Source organism: Aphelocoma coerulescens, chromosome 24 (genome assembly GCF_041296385.1).
Source record: "Aphelocoma coerulescens isolate FSJ_1873_10779 chromosome 24, UR_Acoe_1.0, whole genome shotgun sequence".
Taxonomy (NCBI): domain Eukaryota; kingdom Metazoa; phylum Chordata; class Aves; order Passeriformes; family Corvidae; genus Aphelocoma; species Aphelocoma coerulescens.
Window position 1 is genome coordinate 1,760,568 of NC_091037.1, and position 19,000 is coordinate 1,779,567.

Sequence of the window (19,000 nt, forward strand, 5' to 3'; positions counted from 1 at the left end):
AACCCAAAAGCAGTAAAAATGGTTCAGAAGCACACACACAATTTCTGTAAATTCTTTATTGCATGGATTAAGAAAAAAGTATTCCCTTTTCTACATCAACTCCCAGGGTCCAAAGAGTTGCAGGGTCTGCCTTACACACTGACATCAGAAGCAGCAGTTCAGTTTTCCACAAGCCAAGCTTGTTTTACAGAAAAGGAAACCAACCAACACTTAGAAAAAAACACTCATTAAAGCTGGTATTACAAGGAGAGTTCCCTTTAGCTATGCCAGTCTGTCACTGGTGTAATTACTTCACCCCAATTTACAGTGCAGCTTGAATCCACTTGCTCTCACTGGACATCTCCCAGTTAAATCTGTTTTTTCTCTCTATATATTCTAAACTAGCTCTGAGCCCACTGCAGGCTGCTCTCACTAGGGACCCTTGGCTATTCCTTTGTTGTGCATTATGCTGGTCACAAGCTGATGAAGCAGAGGCAGCAGAGGACAATCGTGTGTGTCAGGGCTGGGGACACGTCAGAGGCTCCAGAGCATGGCCACAGCCTTGCAGATCCCCACGTCCTGGTAGTTGAAGTGGCAGAGGCCGGCGAAGGTGAGGGCGGACAGAATGTACAGCCCCGTGTTGGCCACTTTAATGGGGATGTCTCCATGCACATAATCAGTTATTACCTGGCCCAGACCCCTAAACAAGAGAGAAAAGCTCAAATCAGTAAAGATCATGCACTGAAATCCATCCACTTTGTGGCACCGTTCTACCAAGATGCCACAAATGTTGCTTTTTTTTTCACCTGCTGCCATCAGCCTTTCCTGAAGAATGCTCAGTTCCCACTCAGGGTGCATCCATTTCAAAAACAAAACAGAACATTCCACACGTTCTATTAAAAATACACTGATTGGCTCAGAGTTTTCTTGAGGAAACCAAGGGCTGACCACAGCTCCCCAGACAACAGAATCCTTGGAATCTGCCTTCTTATCTGACTTGCAAGGACTGAAAGAAGAGGAAAACCCAAGGAAGTATCTGGGACCAGCCATTGTCACAAAGACACAGAAGGCTCCTGGGTATGCATTTAGATTAGAAGAGTGGCAACCAAAAAAAATAGCGTATTTTGGGGTTTTTCTACATCTGGAAGTGAAATCCTGTCCAGATTTGAACTATCCAGCAACACAAGACACAGGATGCTTGTCAGAGCAAGGCACAAATTTCTAAGGGCAAAACTGAGGTTTAAGAAAGCCTGGCACCCCCACAGTACCACAAAAACCTGATTTTCCCTTGTGGCAAGGAATTCCCAAACCAGGATCACCTCAAGAAGGTGGATGCTGCCAGTCTGGCCAACCATGCAGCTGGATCCACTCCTAATTAGTCCTGTCCCTGCTCTCATTAAGGATCACAGCAGAACAACACTGAGCAAAGATCCACTTCCCAGGAATCAAGGAAATAATCATCCAGGTCTCCTTAGTGGAATCTTTGCTGTGAGCTCTTTATTATGCAGAACCTCACCAGCACTGAGATGCACAAAGCCAGTGCACAGAGCTTTAGAGGAAGAGTATTTCTGTATTATTTTTATACAGATCTGTCCTCTTCCTGTTCCCTCTGTTCGCACACCACTGGCTCTTCCACAGGTTAAAAACATCCAGGATTCTGCACATCCAGGGGCAAGGAAGTACTCCCAAGGTTAAGATACCAGAGAGTTTTTATGGATTCCTTTTCTGACTGGGAGAACGGTGTGAGAAAGGAAGACCAAAGTACGACCACTCTAGTCAAAGATCACAATTGTCACAGAACTTGGAGACCAAGGACTTTTTCCAGGTGTTTTACAGTAGATCAGGATGGGGTTCGGAGCCACCAAACCTTTTTTCCTGTGAGTTCAGCCCTGCTGTGCTTACCAGTGGCCATGGAGGGTGAGGGCTGCAGCCAGGGAATAGTCCACGGCTGGTCCGGGACACAGGTAGGCGGCAGGGAGCAGCCCCAGCAGCAGCACACTGACTGCTCTCTCCCCTGTCCAGTGCAAAGACGCAGCCTTGGAAGTGCCTGCAGGAGAAACATTCTCAGGGAAAAGCCCCTCTGCCAAAGGCTGGAGGGATGGCTCTGAGATGTGGGCAGTCTGCAAACCAAAACCCAGCAGAGGCAATACTTGGAAACACAATGCGAGCATCAGCCCAGGCTGAAAACATCAAGAACTGGCTCTGTGAAATTATCAATGCAACACCCCCAAAGTGCTCAACTAACACACAGATACCACCTGAACCAAAATGCAAATGTTTTCCTTTGTTTTCGCAAGGAGAAAAGAAATTTAAGAAGTGACAGGATAAGGAAAGCAAAGGACCTGAAGTTTGGACTTGGTCAAAGTGCAAATTGAAGTGCTATTACCTGGTAACAGTGCTGCTGAAGGTGAGGGTACACACACTCCTCACAGCCTGAGACACCATGACAGCAGGATTATTTATCACAAGTAACATCTCTGCACAGTTACTGCCCTATCCAACAACGCTCAGCATTTCACAACTTTTCCCTTAAATCGATGGGCATTTGGGATTATTTTTTCCTTTGCTGGTAACACCCATAATGCTACATCACCCAAGAAGACACCAAGAAAAAACCACTGTACTATGTGCAAATCTCTTCTGCTCTTTGTTACAGCTGCTGCTTAAAATCTCCTAAGTGGTCCAGAGAAATTATAGACTCACAGCCTGGTTTGGGATGGGAGACACCTTAAAGTTCATCTTGTTCTCAAGTCCCTCTATGGCCATTGGATTCCACCTCCATCACCTCTGTCCTTTATCCCGGCACCGCTGTTGGTCCCTTGGAGGACCCAAGCCAAAATCTGCTCCTTTACGACCCATTCTTGAAAGAATCACGGAGTATTTAGGACTTGGAGCACACCTTAAAGATCATCTAATCCCAACCCCCTGCCAAGGGCAGGATGCCTTGCAGTAGACGCGGGTGCTCGGAGCTCCATCCAGCGTGACCTTGAGCAGTTCCAGGGATGGGAAAAGCGGTTTGCCTGGGCGAGGAAGTTCTCCTGACCGCGGTAAAACGAGACCCACGCACACAAACACACAGACTGACACAGACTGACACAGACAAGGCCGTACCGTGTCCCTGGCGGGGCGGGCCGTGGCTGTCGCGGGCCGGAGCGCAGCGAGCGACGGCGGCACCGAGCGCGGCGGGGCGGCGGAGCAGGGCCGAGCCGAGGAGAGCTGCGGGGACACCGGGGGCGCGGCGTGAGCGCGGGGGGCCCGCACCCTCCGGGAGTCCCGCAGTCCCCGGGGCCCCGCACCCCCCGAGGTCCCGGCCCGCCCCGTGCCCCCGGTCTCACTCACCCAGGGCGGCCCCGCGGGGCCGCGCCCGCAGCAGCGCCAGCGCCATCTCAGCTCCAAGGGCACCGCGCCGGACGCGGAAACGCCGCCCGAGCTTCCGCCTCCGGGACCGCGGCCCGGCCCGGGGACAGCGGCCGCGAAGCTCCCCGGGGCCGCTGTCAACTGCCGGGGACAGCGTTAGATGGGATTTTGGGAAGGAATCCTTCCCTGTGAGCGTGGGCAGGCCCTGGCACGGGTTGGCCAGAGAAGCTGTGGCTGCTTGGAAGTGCCCACGGGCAGGTTGGAGCAGCCCGGTGGAAGGTGTCCTGCCCATATATATCTCTGTATCTCTAAATTCCCTTCCAGCCCAAACATTCTCTAGCTCTGTAATTCTGCCTTAAAAGCCACAACACCCGCAGCAGACCCAGGTGCTCCACACTTGTGTGTTCACTAATAAAACACATTTGTACACACAATAAACACCTCCGTGAACGTCCAATTTTTCTTTCCACTTGAAGTGTAAAAAGGACCAGCACTCAGGGCTTGGAGTGAGGATTTATGGCCGCTGACGTTGTTTTGTGCTTGTCCAGCACACAACAATCACCCCACACATTTCCCCAGTGCCTTGATTTCATCTCCTGCAAGTGAGACCAGGCACAAACACAGCAGAGAACACAGGCACCACCCAGACTCCCAGTCCTGTGCTCTGTCCCCGGGCTTTGCTCCAGAACAATGACAAAAGCATCAAACACATCTGGATTTATTTATTTTATTAAAAGGCTTGGCTGTTCGCTGCAGGGAGAACGGCCTGGTACCAGTTTCTCCAGTAACACACTGGGCAGAGCAGAGACAGGACACAACACCCACCAAGGCCTCTCTGTCAGCACAAATGGTTTCAGCATCCCCAAAAAGAATGAAGGAAGGTAGACACGGTGGCCAGCCCACAGCAGGCTCTGGACAGGAGTCTAAACCAAGCAAATGCACTGGTGGCTTTTTTCACCATTAAAGAAGTCACTGCACCTTCAGCTGGAATGAGAATATTCCCTCAGCTCCCCTCTGTGTCCAGCTGACCCTGTGCCTTCCCCCACAGCTCTGCTTTTGATGGAGGATGGGAAGACAAAACTACCGTGGGGTTACAGTGACATTTGCTCTGTTATCAGCCTGATTTATCAGCCTGTCCTCTCTCCTACTGGCCATTGTTTTGGTGAGCCGAAAGAGCAATCTGTTCAAACATAATTTAAGAAAAAAACAACCTGATCACAGCCAAAGAATCTGAGGCTGGCAGGACGAGCCCACCTGCGGGACAGGTAGGTGCTGTCCTGCACTGCTGCCTGGTGAGTCCACGGGCAGCCAGGCTGCCCAGGCTCAGTGCTCCCTGTGGGCTGGCAGGGTGTGTGTAAACCAGTGTTGGAGCAGTGGGGCAGTGCTGAGTGACAAAGACCTGCCTCTGTCCTCCCCCCTGGTCTGAGCTGCACCCAGACCCCTCAGTCCTCATCAGAGCTGTCCTCAGATTTTTCATCCCCCGCCACCTTCCAGTTCTTCCTCTTGCTCCTCTTCTCCGGCACTTCACTCTGCCTCTCGGGCACGGAGCTGGGACACTTCTTTCTCTTTCTTGGGGGCCGCTTCTCCTTCTTCCCCTCGGATTCAGTGTCCTCAGAGCTGCTGGTGCTGGAGCTGCTTGCATGGGAAAAGTCACTCTCCTGCCCAGAAGAAGAGGTAGGTTCCTTGGCAGGCACTTTCCTGGGCTTTTTCTTGCGCTTGTGTTTTCCTTTCCAGGTGCTCGGAGTCTCCTCTCCCGAGCCCTCGCTCTCCACCCGGGAGGAATCTGTGGAAGTTCTCCCCTGCTCCTTTTTCTTTTTCTTCCTCTTTTTGTGAGAGCGCTTTTTTTGCTTCTTCTTGTGGGATTTCTTGGTTTTTTTCCTTTTGTGGGACTCACGGGCTGTTTGCTTCCCCAGGTGGGATCTCTTCTTCCCATTGACAGCATTTTGCTCATCTTCTTGCTGATCACTGGAAAAAGAACAGGAGGAGCTGAACTGAAAGCCACTGAGTGATGAAACTCATTTATATCCAATCTGAAAGCCTGAAACATATTGGTGATTCTGCTGGGTGTAGGTTAAAAATAATTAATTCTGTCTTAAAATCTTATTTTTCCACTCTCCAGGGTACTGCAAGAATTTATTTACCTCCCAGATTCACAGATTTTGGTAACTCCAGCTCAACCTGAGTATCTTAATTACTACAAAAGATTCTCCTAAGACTCACACCACATTAATGGATTTGACCTTTTTTCATGTAACAGTAAAGCTTTGCATTCAAGGCCGATCTCTATTCAAAATTTGAAACTCAGTTTGTAAAATTCCCTGCAGAACTTGTCCCTGCAGAAGGCAGGTTCTGGATCCATCAGCAAGTCTGTCTGCCTACCTGTCTGTGTCAAATTCTTCAGGGTACAACTCTTTATATCCACTGTGCCCCCACCTGTAAGAAATCAGAAGCATCCATTAAAAACAGACAATGTGTTTGAGGACAAAAATCCATCTCTGAAAAGCCAGAGCCACAGAATGAATCTGAGTTCAGATTCAGGGAGGAAGGAAATAGGACTGATTTGGTTGGTACTATTTAAACACACCTTATGCTCTCAGACTACAACACAGATTTCTTTAAAACAACCCTGGACTTGTGTTTCCTGAGATTTTTTAAGCTTAGGGGGCAGAGTAATAAATATTAAGCTTAGGGCTGGGCTTTTGCTGCTTACTGAAACTCCACTGAACAGAAATGTGTAGTTTTTTGGTACAAGGCTCCAAAAAAGATGTTTTAATTACAACCACAGCACATGAATTCCCCCACAGACCTGTCTGGCATGTTGGCTTCACATTCGTACAGCTTTTTATTCCAGGATCTGGCCCTGAGGAGATCATCTTCCACCAGGTCAAGGAACTGTGGGTTCCTGGTTTTCCAGTCTGCCCTGTGTCCCTCCTCATCGAAGCCATCGCTGCGCATCCGGCTGCTGCAGAGAGGGAACAGCTCCTTCAGATGGGCAAACACCTCCCACCCCCAGAGCCCCACTGAACCCCACCTAATTAATGGTACCTTGGAGATTTTACACCTAAATGAACACGTAAATGGTCAGGCTTAAGCAGGGGCCTGAGCTCTTTCCTGGGACTCACTGAGGAGAAAATAAGTATTTCTGTAATGTGTCTCACCTGGAGGTGTCTGACAGCATTCTGCTCTGCCTTTTCCAGTAAGTCTCTTCTGTCTGCTTCTCCCACTCCCTTATTTTCCACATTTCTGTCTCTTCCTGAAGCTGAAAGTCACAGAAGGGAAACAACTTTACCATCAGGGAAAATTCACAATCATGCAGCACATGAGCTCCAGTCTCAACGCTCCTGCTAGGAAAACTCACAGCCACCTTTCCATCCCCAAACAGAGGATTATTTACACATATCTGTGTCCAAAAGGAGAATCTCCTGGTGGTGGTTAGACCTGCTGAATTATAGCAGGGATTCATGAAGTAGTTTCCAAAACTTAATGGAGTTGCTTAATCTTGCACTAAAATCCTGCCTGTGCACAAAAAGTTCAAATTGTTTCGTGCAATTAAAAGCACATACACAGTGCAACAAAGAAATTAAGATCTATTAAAGATTTATTACTTTAAAAGTAAATATAGACACATTCCCTCACCGCGGTGAGAACTCAAGAAAAACGAGGTTAAACTGAAACTCGGGGAAACCGGAACGAGGTTAAACTGAAGTCGACACAAACAGCGTTATACCGAAAGTGACACTGAGGATGTCGATGTGGCCGATTCACCAAGCTCCTTCTCTTTCTGCCAAACACTCCCGCTCTCCTCTCCCGCATCAGCAGCGGGGCACGAAGCCTGTCCCGCACCCCCGAGATGTTCCCCCCTCACCGGCTGGCACCACCGGGATGTCCCCGCACACCGGGATGTACCAGGACCACCACCGGGACGTCCCCGCACCCCAGGGCGTGCTGTAGCCCCGGGATGTCCCCGCACCACCGGGATGTTCCCCCATGGCTGTGTGGCACCACCGGGCTGTCCCAGCACCCTCACGATGCCCCCGCACCCCGGGATGTCCCCGCACACCGAGATGTCCCCGCACACCGAGATGTCCCCGCACCCGGGGATGTCCCCTGCACCCCGGGGATGTCCCCGCACACCGAGATGTCCCTGCACGCCGGGATGTCCCCGCGCCCCCACAATGTCCCCGCACCCGGGGACGTCCCCGCACCCCGGGATGTCCCCTGCACCCCGGGGATGTCCCCTGCACCCCGGGGATGTCCCCACACTCCCACAATGTCCCCGCACCCGGGGCCGCCCCGCTCAGCCCCGCAGGCCCCGCGAGGCGCGGGCGGCGCGGGCCTCACCTTGTTGTGCGCTCCGGTGTGGCGGATGACGTTGCGCAGCAGCACCTTCCCCACGGGCACCCGGGACATGCTGCGGGCGCTGCAGCGGGCCCGGGCCGGGCGCGGTGCCGGCGGTGTTTGTTTGGCGGCGGCGGGGCCGGGCCGGGCCGGGCCGGGCGAGGGACGCGGAAACGCGCGGGGCCGCGCGCGCGCCGCTTCCGGCGCCGTCTCCCGGGCAACGGGGCCGCCATGGCCGCCAGCGCCGTGAGGGCCGTGAGGGCCGCGGGGCTCCGGGCGGCCTCAGCTGACCCGAACCGAGCCGGTACCGCCGGGCCCGGCACCGCATCCAGCCCCGGCCTCTGCCCGCGCTGCCCCCGCGCCGCTCCCCGTCACTGGGACCGCCTGGAGTCCTGTGTGTTGGGGAAAAAAAAAATCCCCAGACAAACGGCAAAAATTCCCAGAAACATTGAGGTTGGGTAATGCTGGAAACTATATAACTTGTTAATAGTTTTAATCAATTACTTAACTAATAAAATTTTAAGTAATGGTTTAAATCCAATTTTAACCGTTTCAATAGAACCTTTTGTAATAAGTATTAATTAAATTTCAAGTCTTATTTAAAATTTAATTAATAGTTTTAATTACCTTTTAATTAATTGCTTTCCTTAAGCATGGATACTGTTCTTAGCCAGTATTTAGCAAAGTTACCATGAGCCACTTCTGCAGAAACACGGCTTGGGGAAAATGACTGAAACTTCTTGAAGTTTTGGAACAGAGGGGCCCCCGATAGAGGAGATTTCCAGTCGGGACAGCAGCCCTGTCCAGGGAGGGGTCACTGGGAAGGACGCAAACAAGGGACCGCTCTAAACTGAGCTCAGAACTGAACTGCCCAAGGGCGGCTCTGCTTCCGAGGATTTCAAAGGTAAGGCAGCAGAAAGAACCTCGTGTTTTGTGTCCCCAGAAATGCTCACTGCTAATTCCCTGTCAGTAAATCGTGGATTTGAATTGTGTTTTAGGACAGCATCATTGAGGGTCCTGAGAAATACAAATTCCAGCTAGAGTTGCCAGACTGAAGAAACAGCCACAGCAGCGTTGGACAAAGCCAAAGGGGTGTTGTTGATCACAGCAGCAGCTGCCAAGGCAGGTCCTCAACTCCTGCATCCTGCCCAGTTCCTGGGCACAGATTGCACAACAAAAGCCCAGAGTGAGAATCTTTGGTGGTGATGGGGTTTAGGGTGTTTTTAATTCACTTTTTAATCACTGAGATGAGTATCTCGAATGCCTTTAGAAGGTGCAAGTAGAAAATTAAGGCTGGAGGAACAGTAGCACCAGCAAACTTAGGAAAAAAAATGAGCAAATATTGTAAATATTCAAAGAATACTTGAATATTTAGTTACAGTACTTGTTATCTGCAGTTAAGAGCTGTAGTAAAGAACCACCAATGCCCACATGCTTTACTACACCATTCAAGGGACAGCAGTGACAGTGGTGATGTGTTTTTGTTAAATAAATGGACAGGATTCAGATGGTTAGAGCAGCTCTCTTTAAGTATTTAATGCTGGAACAACCTGTCACACATGGCCCTACAGGTGCCCAGGTGAACAGTGCAGAGAGGAAGCTGCAGACAGCAAAAAGCAAATGTCTGGGAAGATTTGTGATGGAATTTCAGGTTAATAGGGTGAGTTTCACTGGGAGACTGAAAGGCTGCAGAGCACTGACCCAGAGCAGTGAAGCCACACACAGCTGAAGAGAAAAGCACTGGGACATGGTTTAGTAGTTGTCAATTCCAAACATTTAATGGAACATGGGTTCACTAGAGCCAGTCTGGAATCAGGGTATTTCAGGTCATTCAAGAAAATCCAAAACCTTAATGCACTTTTTTGGTTTTTTTGCTTAAGCAAGGCATGAAAACCAGGTATCACAGCAACCAGACACTAAATAGTTCCCACAAAAATATTTAATTTCCACAGTATTTTCTTTCAATATCTTTAGTGAATTCTGCAGAACTTTACAGGAGACAGTACTTAATGCAATATACAGAATAACAGGATCGGCCTGAACAACTTCTTCTTTTTTTTTTCCCCCAACTCTGCCCCCCTGTTTAATTCTCCTGGTCACTCTGTCATTACTGCACGGTTGTCCTTTTTCACATGAACATTTCCATGTGGAAAGTGGAATTTCAGAATGTTCAGCACTGCACCCCCCGCAGGATACAATGCCTGGGGTAACTGGACATGAGTCCAACAAACTAGAGAAGCACCTTACATACAATATGTACATGGAGAGCACATTCTGCAGCTTTGCTGAGGCTGGACAACATAGAAAATCCAGGGAAGGCCTGCAATTCCAGTGGCTTAAGTCAGAGCTTCCTATGTTAGAATGCCTGAAATGAAAAATTCCAAACATCCAAGTCCTCACATGATTAACATCCCCTGGATTATCAGCACGTGTGATTTGTCTACATTGGCTTCCAACACACATTGAACATTCTGCAAGTTACTTCCATGGCATCAGAGCCTGGGCTTAACTCAGCCAGAGGAACAGCAGCTACAGAGTTTCCATACAAAAGCAGATGTCAGTGAGAGTCCATGAGAAGACAGCACATTCCCTGTGGTACCGAGAGCTGTGACCCCACAGACAGCAGTGCTCTTTCCCCTTAAAGTGCTCAAAAGGGATCACGTAGCTGAGAAGGTCCCAGCCAGTGCCAGGTTCCAAAAAGGCTTTGAACAGCAGCACTTGGCCTTTGAGACTCTATCCCCAGGCACTTCAGCCCCTCAGTGCATGTGCCATCTCCCCTGCCCCAGGAACAGGATAAATGGGAATTCCCCTCCTGCTGGTACCTTTCTGTGACCATCTCATCTTCGCTCCTGTGAAATGTTTGAAATTCCAGTCTCTCACAACACTGAGGTCATGAAACTGTTGGTATGCACCCCCTGGGCACCCGAGTTTAGAAGCAGCTGGCACAATGCCAGGATAATTTTTTTTTTTTAATCTGGGATGCTTAACTCTGTTTTGGAAGAGTTTGCAAGTTAACTAACTGTATAAAAATACAGTGTAGCTGTAATATTGCTCTGAAAAGCACTTTTGCAAACTTTTTTTCTGTACAGACTGGTAAATAACATTACCAGATAATATAATACATATTTTAAATAAAAAAAGGAACTCTCTCAAAGTCTGAACACTAAAGTCTAAATAGCTTGTTTAAAACACAACAGTGTGACCCAGGAAAATTCTGCTTTGCATGGTTAAATTATAGCAGCATGGTTACTGGCTTTTCAAGGAAATTCTTGAACTCAGCCAGCCACTGTGCTCCAACTGCTCCATCCACAACACGGTGGTCACAGCTCAGGGTGACAGACATCACGCTGGCCACATCAAAGCTGGGAGAAAAACAACAAAAAGAAAGGTTAACACACTCCCCTGCAAGGCAGTGCCACTTACACAGCAGAAAGGCTCCTCCTGGAGAGCCAGGAATAGCAGCTGGCGCTTGGTGACAGATGTTTCTCCCAATTGCACCAGAGAGCAGATCATGTTCATTCCTTCTCTGAGGAAAACTAAGGAAGTAACTTCTCTGAGGCACTAAAACCACCTTTGTATGTTCTCCTTGGGGCAGGGAGCTCAGCTTTCCTTGCAGCACAAGGACAGCCTCACACAAAGAAAAAGAAGCATTTCAGTTCCAAGCAAGGGGATATTACACACAGGACACCTGAATTAGAATCCATCCTCCAGGTTTTCTTTAAATGCAAATTGAAGCAAGTACTGAAAACACTGTGTAAACAATACATTTTAGGGTTTTTAAAATTATTATCTAATGTAGGTGTTAGGAAACTAGGCATGATTTAAGAGTTTGAGTTCAGGACCAGATGAAACTCACCCTTTCTCATTATCAGCTGGCACTAGCCTTTCTTTTGAGGAACCCACTGCCAGGATGCAGGCTTGAGGTGGATTGATTATGGCAGAGAAATTCTTAATCCCATACATTCCTAAATTGGAAATTGTGAAAGTACCACCCTAAGAGAAAACAGACATTCATGGTCAAACTCACTAAAACTGTTTTATGTAGGAATATGAGGAGGGGACGACCTCATCCCAGCCTGCAGCTTCCTGATGAGGGGAGGCTCTTTGGTGACCAGGGACAGAACCCAGGAAGCAGCTGGAGCTGTGCCAAGGGAGGTTTGGGCTGGAGATCAGGCAAGGCTCTTCCCCCAGAGGGTGCTGGGCACTGCCCAGGCTCCCCAGGGAATGGGCACAGCCCCGAGGCTGCCAGAGCTGCAGGAGCGTTTGGACAGCGCTGCCAGGGGTACCCAGGGTGGGATTTGGGGGTGTCTGTGCAGGGCCAGGAGCTGGATTCAATGATCCCTTGGGTCCCTTCCCACTCAGGATATTCTGTGATTACTGAACAAGGCTCAAACATCCCAGAACAGCCTTTGCTCCTTTTAAACAAGTCAAGAGCTGCAGAGTTTAACAGCAGCCCAAGTTTCTCACCTGGAATTCATGAGGCTGGAGCTTCCCTTCCCGGGCTTTGGCTGCCAGGGAAGCCACGTCCTTGCTGATGGCAGCCAGGCCCTTGATGTGAGCGTTGAAGACGATGGGGGTGATGAGCCCTGCGGGAGTGCTGACAGCCACACTCACATCCACCACATGATTCCTGCAACACACACAGCAGGTGAAATCACTCCAGCAAGAGAACAAACATGAAAAATTCCAAAAAACAGTCCAGACAACCCAAAATTGCCATTAATTTGCAACAATTGTTTCACCTTGCACACCAGCCTTAGATACAAAGATTTTACCACTTTAACAAAACCCCTCATCTTTGCATTATATTTTTTCCCTCCCTCACATCCCAGAAGAAGTTCTGCCGTTTTGCCACGAACAAAGGAAGTTTCTGGCTCTGACCATGCCATAAACTTACTGCCTAATAACTGTGTCCATCCATGAAGAATTTGCCTCAGGCACCTTCAAGCATGCCAAAGCAGAAGCTTTAATTATGAAATCATTGACAGAAAGTTTAATGTTATCTGAGACCTCCTGCAAATAAAGAGATTCCAGGTGTCAGTCTGTCCCCTGCACATCACCCCAGCTAACAAGGGCAGTCACTACAGTTCCCAGGAAATGTTAGAAAACAATCACACCACTTGCAAGCATTAATATTCAAAGACAATTTAGGAGGTGAAAGCATCTCCTTCATCATTTAAGAAATTTTGTTTAACGTTTAATGTTTAGTTTTCTGGAAACTTGGCTTAGAATTATTATTCTAATTTTTTTACGTTTCTAACTATTAAAAAGCTTTCTATCCTTTTCTTTTCCATCTGAAATAAAGAATCACCACCAAGCAGACTCAGAGCAGCCCCTTAGGGAAGTCAGGAATCAGCAGACATGAGAAAAATCTCATTCTATCACAGACAGTCCAGAACTGACCCACAAAAGGCACTGAAAAGAGTGGTTTTTTCCTAGCCAAGAGGCCAGAACTCACCTGATTGAGTTCTTTCCTTAGCACCAGGACTTTTCCCATGTCGACATCGATGGACAGGTAGTAGTGAGGTATTGTTTGTTTGGACTGCATCAGCCTCTGAGCAATGACCTGGGCGTGTGCAGAGCAAGGAACACAGATCAGCCTGGAAAATTCCTGGCTGAAAATAATGATCTTGGAAAGGACTGAAATCTTCTTACCCTGCGAATGTTGCTGATGGGGATGTCCGTGAAGGTCCCCTCGGGTGCTGCTGCCACTGCAGCAGGAACTGCCCCCGGAGCTGCAGCCTGCAGGGAACACCAGCATCACCCCCAGAAACACCCAAAGAGCAACTGCAACTCATGGCTGAGGCCAAGCTGCCTCTTGGTGTGAGCAGCAGCTATTTCTCCTCAGCCTCTCCTCTCCAGTACCCACAAGGTTCCTTCTAACCCCTGTATTTTTATTAAATGCAGTATTGAGTGATTTAGCAATACAGCACTGACAGACGTTGCTGTGAAGCTCCCTGAGCTGCCAGTCCTGCTCTGGTTGTTTTACAGGAGGGCTCTCCCAAACTTCAGCACACACAGCAACACCTCCAGCGGCTCAGGGAAAACACAAACCACGGATCAGAACAGTTTTGGGGTAACAGCAACAGGCTGGGGGTTCCTAGGTCTGGCTTTCCTTCTGATCCGCTCTGTTCAGCAGGGCTGGACCAGCTGGGACTGGGCTGACCTCAGCCCATGAAGATTTAGCAACCAAAGGAAGGGTTGGGAGCACACTGGTTTCTTCCTCAGTGGAATATCAAAGGGACAAATAAAGGGATAAAGCTTCATCTGTGTTTCTGACAGGTTAAATGTCACAATTTTACAGTCACCACTGCCCACAAAATCCAGCAATGCCAGTTCCATGTGGGAGCTGCCCTTCCACAGAGCCTTTCCATCCCTGTAACACCCATTCCCACAGGTTTCCAGCCTACTCACTGGAGCAGCCTTTGATGGCACAAATGACTCCACATCTTTTTTGGTGATTCTGCCATCTGGTCCAGTACCTGAAAGGGGCAAAGGAAAATGGGAGAGGATTTTGATTATTTCCAACATGGCTTTGCTTCTAAAGGTACCAGTTTTATTCAACAGAGAGAAATCATTGAACACAACTCCTGGTTGACAGCTGCACAGTCAGGGTGTTCCTGCCAGGAAGAAGAGGGAAATACAGATCCACAGGGACAGAAAATTGATAGTGAGAGCAAGGAGGTGGAAAGGAAAGGTACCTTTCACTTGGGTAAGGTCGATTCCTTTCTCTGCTGCCAATTTCTTTGCCAGGGGACTGACCACGACCCTTCCTTTGTGGGGTGGCCCCGCCGTGGGGGCTGCTGGGGCAGGAGCAGCAGCAGGCTGGGGAGGAGGAGGAGCAGCTGCAGGAGTTGCCATCACCTTAACAAAGAATCAAAGTCATCAGTGGAAGGCACAGCAAGAGAACTGGCCCATCTAATTATCAATCAAGAGATAATCACTAATCTGCACAAAGGCTGCCAGTGGCAGAAACGAAATCAGAAACTCACTGGAAGGAGGTCAGCTGAGCTGCTGGGCTGTACATCAAATAAAACAAAGGACTTATGCTCCCCATTTGCAAGGAATCAGAACTGGCACAAGCAACAGGCTGGGAAAAAGACCATAAGGAAGGAAACCTGCTGTAGGTTTTGGTGATCACTTCTCAACACGTGGATCAGCCATGCACGCACAAATCAGAACGCTCCTGTTGAAGCCAGGGCTTCACACTGCAACAACAGCTCAGCTCAAACTCCTAAGTGGTGCCCATGACGTCTCCTTACCGGTGGAGGAGGAGGAGGAGGAGCTGGGGCCTTCATGTCAGTGGCTGCAGCAGCCTGGTAGTCAGCAAAGGCTGGAATATCAGCCTCCTTCTCCACAATGATGCACAGAGCAGCTCCTAAGGGCACATCTCTTGTTCCTTCAGGCACCAAGATCTTTGCCAGGTAGCCTTCCTCCTGCACTTCAAACCCTGCAAGGGAGAGAAACAACACTGAGGAGCTGAAGAGCCGCTCTAAATGCTGCTGCTGGAGACTCTGGCTGCTGAAGCCCTGTCTTGCAGGAGAATCCTCTCCAGCAGGGAAACCTCTCCATGCACTTGCCAAGAAGGATTAATGAGGAAACGGAAGTGTTCCTAGGAGCTCCAGCGTTCAGCTCTCCAATGGAATGAGATGTTAACAAAACTTGTCCCACAGCATCATCCCCTGTGATTCTAGGACCTTTTCCCTGGTCCTAGAATCAAGAGCCAGACATGGTTAAGGGATAAAAGGGTTTTTAATAAGGATCCTTGTGGTGCAACAATCCGTCAGGGTGGAACACGCCCAAATGCACACACACATTGCGTGTGCAATTTACAGACCTTGCCAATTAGCATCTCTGACAGAGACATCCCAATGAATGGTGTGACATCTCCCTGTTCTAAAGTATTCCCCCCAGATGGGACTAATCCTAGTTTACAGGATATGTTCTAGAGGGGCCTTGGTTTCTCAAGACAGGGTAAGGCTTTCCAGCCTCCAGCTGTGAGGCCTTTAGGAGTCTTCTGGCCTAGAAGAATACCAGGACTATGCTAAGATATCAGGCTCAAAGAATTACAAGTATCTCTGCTAAGGGTACTGAGAATACATAAAAGGTGTATAAAAAAAAAGGCAAAAATCATCATGGCATCACCTGAGCAGCCAGAGGAGCGGGCAGAGGCTGCTGGGGATCCTGCCAAGGGCACCTCACCCACTCTGGGCTGTGGACTCACCTATTGTGGCTTTATCTGTCTCAATTTCGGCCAGTAAGTCTCCCTCATTCAGCTTCTCCCCAACCTTCTTCTCCCACCTCTGCACTGTGCCCATTGTCATGGTTGGTGACAGAGCAGGGAGAGTGATCTGGGAAGCCAGAGAACACAACACAATCAGATCCTGGTCATCCAGAAGACTCAGGAACACATTCTGAACTCCTGAGAAATGATGCCAACCTAAAGAAGCAGCTTTAATGCACTCCTAGGCCTGGCTCCATGACGGCCAAGCACAGAGCTGTCCCACAGTGCTGCTCTGGCTTCTTTTAGCAAGGCCTGAGCAGGACAGCAAGCAAGAGCAGAGGGCAAGAAATGGATAAATCAAAATAATCATCACTGCCATCATCCTAGAGCTGCCACCTGCAAGGCTGAGGAAGGCTGGAGCAAGTCACTTTGTCACAGTGACACACACATATGGAGCAAAACTGGGCAGAGGGGCAAGCAGAAGGAAGGAAGTAACTTTAGTAGCCAAAACACAGATTAAGAAGTTATTCACTAATTCTTTTATTACTGACTTTGAGTAACACCTCAGACAAATCAGTTCCCACATGTTTTATCTGTGGGATGGGGTTTAGTATTCCAGATTTTCTTTTCCAAAGGAATGTCACAGCAACCCCCTGTACCAAGTCCTCAGATCCATCAGTGGAGGCACACTTCATTATCTAAACAAGGCAAAAAGATCATCCACAAACACAACTCGTTATTAGTCACCCACAGACACACCTGGTGTGTTCACCAGAGCATCACAGACCTGAGCTCTGCTCTGCAATATGAGCAGATCTTATTCACACTAAGCACAAGGTCTCGTTATACCACAACTGTCCAAATAATACAGATTTAGCATGTTTTTCAAGACAACAACCCTGGAGGAACAAGTCTCTCCTCCACCAGCAGCTGAAATGCTGAAATAAATTTATTAAAAAAGCTTTCTGGGATGTTCCCCAACACCTGCTTTAAGCACACAACAACTGAAGTGGCACTGTTAATAAATTCCCATTCCAGACAGTTTTTCTGACAAAATCCCCCACAGGTAGCAATGCCAGAGGCAGAAAGAGTGCAGCAAGCCTTAAAGCAGGAGCAGTGCTCTCTTACCTGCATGTGAGGAGGGTAAGAGCTGCCAGGGGCCTGAGGAGAAGGCTGAGATGGTGGGGAAGGGGCTGCAGCTGGAGGGGGAGGCACTGAGGCTGCGGGGGGAGCAGCTGCTGCAGAATCCAGGGTGTAGTTTTTGAAGGCATCAATATATTCAGGCCTAGAAGAAAACACAGAGCCCCAAATCCCATCAGGTGATGGTCTCAGCCTTTCACAAAAAGCACCCCAGATGCCCCGAAAGGGAAAATTCAAGTCAAGGGTTAGGAAAATACATACTTGTCTACTGTGATACATATTATGGCCCCAATAGGAACATCCCTTGTTCCTTCTGGCACCAGGATCTTGGCCAGGTAACATTCCTCTAGGCTCTCAAAGCCAACTGTAGCTTTGTCTGTCTCCACCTTTGAGAGAGAACAGGAAATGGTGAGCCCAGAGCCTCCCAGTCTGTGGTAGGGTCACAGAAAAATCACCCTGAGGTGGCAGCTCTAGAGAAGTCTGCCCTCAAACCAGCTCTGAGAGGCTGACAGCCACTCCTTCCCACCAACATCCCTTGGGATCTGTCATCCAAAATCTGTCTTCGGCCAGGGACAGCCCCCAGGCCACACGTGCAGCTCATGAGAGACCAGCCCAGCCTCGTCCCCAGGATACCTCTGCTATGAGATCCCCTTCATTGATCTTGTCCCCCTCCTTCTTCTCCCAGCGCGCGATGGTGCCCATCTGCATCGTGGGGGACAGCGCTGGCAGTGCCACCTGTGAGGGACAGGACAGTGTCACAACCCTGACAGATCCAGCAGCAGGAGTCACACCCAGGACAGAGACAAATCCTCAGCTCAGCCTGGGATGGGGGCACAAACTGCTGCAAATCCACAGGACTGCCCCAAGATGCTGGTGAGGAACCCTGGGCAAACCCACACTGGGTGCTGAGGGGAGAGGCTGTGATTGCCCCATCCCTGGAATTGTTCCAGGTCAGGCTGGATGGAGCTTGGAGAAACCTGGGATAGTGGAAGGTGTCCCTGCACGTGGCTTTAAGGTCCATTCCAACCCCGTAACACTCTACGATTCTACCAAGAAGGGGTTACAGAGAGCCAGGTCTTGGCCTGGGTCTGCCAAGGGACCAACAGCGGGGCTGAGATAAAGGACAGAGGCGATGGAAGTAGTACCCCACAGCCATCCAGGGACTTGAGGCAGGGTGGTGCCAAAGGCACAAAACCCGCCGATTTTTTCCCTGTTTGGGCGGTCAGGCGCTGGAATAGGTTCACCCACGGAGGTGGTGGAGTCCCCACCCCGGCGGTGTCCAAGAGCCGTGTGGGCGCTGTGGTGTGGGGGCTCCATCAGCAGTGCTGGGTTGCTGATCCTAAAGGTCTTTTCCAGCCTTGATGATCCCAAAGCTCTGTCCCTGGGGCAAACTGAGCCGCACGGCGAGGGGACGGAAAACCCGGAGGGGGAAAGCGAAGGGGCAGGAAGGGGACACGGGGGACACGCGGGACACGGGTTCGGGGGTGTCTCTCACCTTCTGGTGAGCCGGGAGGCTGCAGCAGCGGCACGGGACGAGCCGGGGCCAGGCGGGCGGCGGCAGCAGCGGGCGGGGCGCGGGGCCGCCCCAGGCCGGGCCGCGCCGGGCCGGGACAGCCCCGGCCCCGACCCCGGCCCCGAGCGCTCGGCGGGGCCGCACCAGGCCGGGTGTCCCGGCCGCGCCCCGGGACACGCGTCGCGCCAACACCCGCCACATGCTGGGGCTGCGGCTGAAGCCGGGCTGGGCCGGGCGGACCGGGGCCGGCGGCGCTCGGTGACCTCCGTGCGGGCGGAGCGGCGCGACACTGGGGCGGCCGTAAAGCGCGGCGGGGCGGGAGCGGGCTCGCCTCAGCACCGCCTCAGCCCCCGCCTCAAGCACCGCCTCAACACCGCCTAAGCACCGCCTCAGCACCGCCTAAGCACCGCCTAAGCACCGCCTCAACACCGCCTAAACATCGCCTCGGC

At 50.4% G+C, this 19,000-nt stretch overlaps 3 protein-coding genes across 3 annotated transcripts; all 3 read right to left on the bottom strand.

Moving 5' to 3' along the window:
• Positions 1-41: 41 nt before the first annotated feature.
• On the bottom strand, positions 42-3,410 carry SDHD (succinate dehydrogenase complex subunit D). The gene is made up of 4 exons (XM_068994610.1): positions 3,319-3,410; positions 3,091-3,195; positions 1,882-2,026; positions 42-679 (listed from the first exon to the last, which is right to left on the bottom strand). The coding sequence occupies exons 1-4, from the start codon at positions 3,362-3,364 to the stop codon at positions 514-516; spliced, it is 462 nt and encodes a 153-aa protein (XP_068850711.1). The 5' UTR covers positions 3,365-3,410; the 3' UTR covers positions 42-513.
• A 639-nt stretch (positions 3,411-4,049) lies between these two features.
• Positions 4,050-7,837, bottom strand: NKAPD1 (NKAP domain containing 1). The gene is made up of 5 exons (XM_068994873.1): positions 7,678-7,837; positions 6,495-6,595; positions 6,143-6,298; positions 5,716-5,769; positions 4,050-5,301 (listed from the first exon to the last, which is right to left on the bottom strand). Exons 1-5 carry the CDS (start codon positions 7,744-7,746, stop codon positions 4,779-4,781), a joined length of 903 nt encoding a protein of 300 aa, XP_068850974.1. The 5' UTR covers positions 7,747-7,837; the 3' UTR covers positions 4,050-4,778.
• A 1,758-nt stretch (positions 7,838-9,595) lies between these two features.
• DLAT (dihydrolipoamide S-acetyltransferase) lies at positions 9,596-18,839 on the bottom strand. The gene is made up of 14 exons (XM_068994684.1): positions 18,534-18,839; positions 17,672-17,773; positions 17,300-17,424; positions 17,027-17,183; positions 15,899-16,025; positions 14,937-15,124; positions 14,376-14,538; positions 14,089-14,156; positions 13,330-13,416; positions 13,133-13,240; positions 12,572-12,687; positions 12,142-12,304; positions 11,531-11,667; positions 9,596-11,036 (listed from the first exon to the last, which is right to left on the bottom strand). The coding sequence occupies exons 1-14, from the start codon at positions 18,750-18,752 to the stop codon at positions 10,907-10,909; spliced, it is 1,890 nt and encodes a 629-aa protein (XP_068850785.1). The 5' UTR covers positions 18,753-18,839; the 3' UTR covers positions 9,596-10,906.
• Positions 18,840-19,000: the final 161 nt, after the last annotated feature.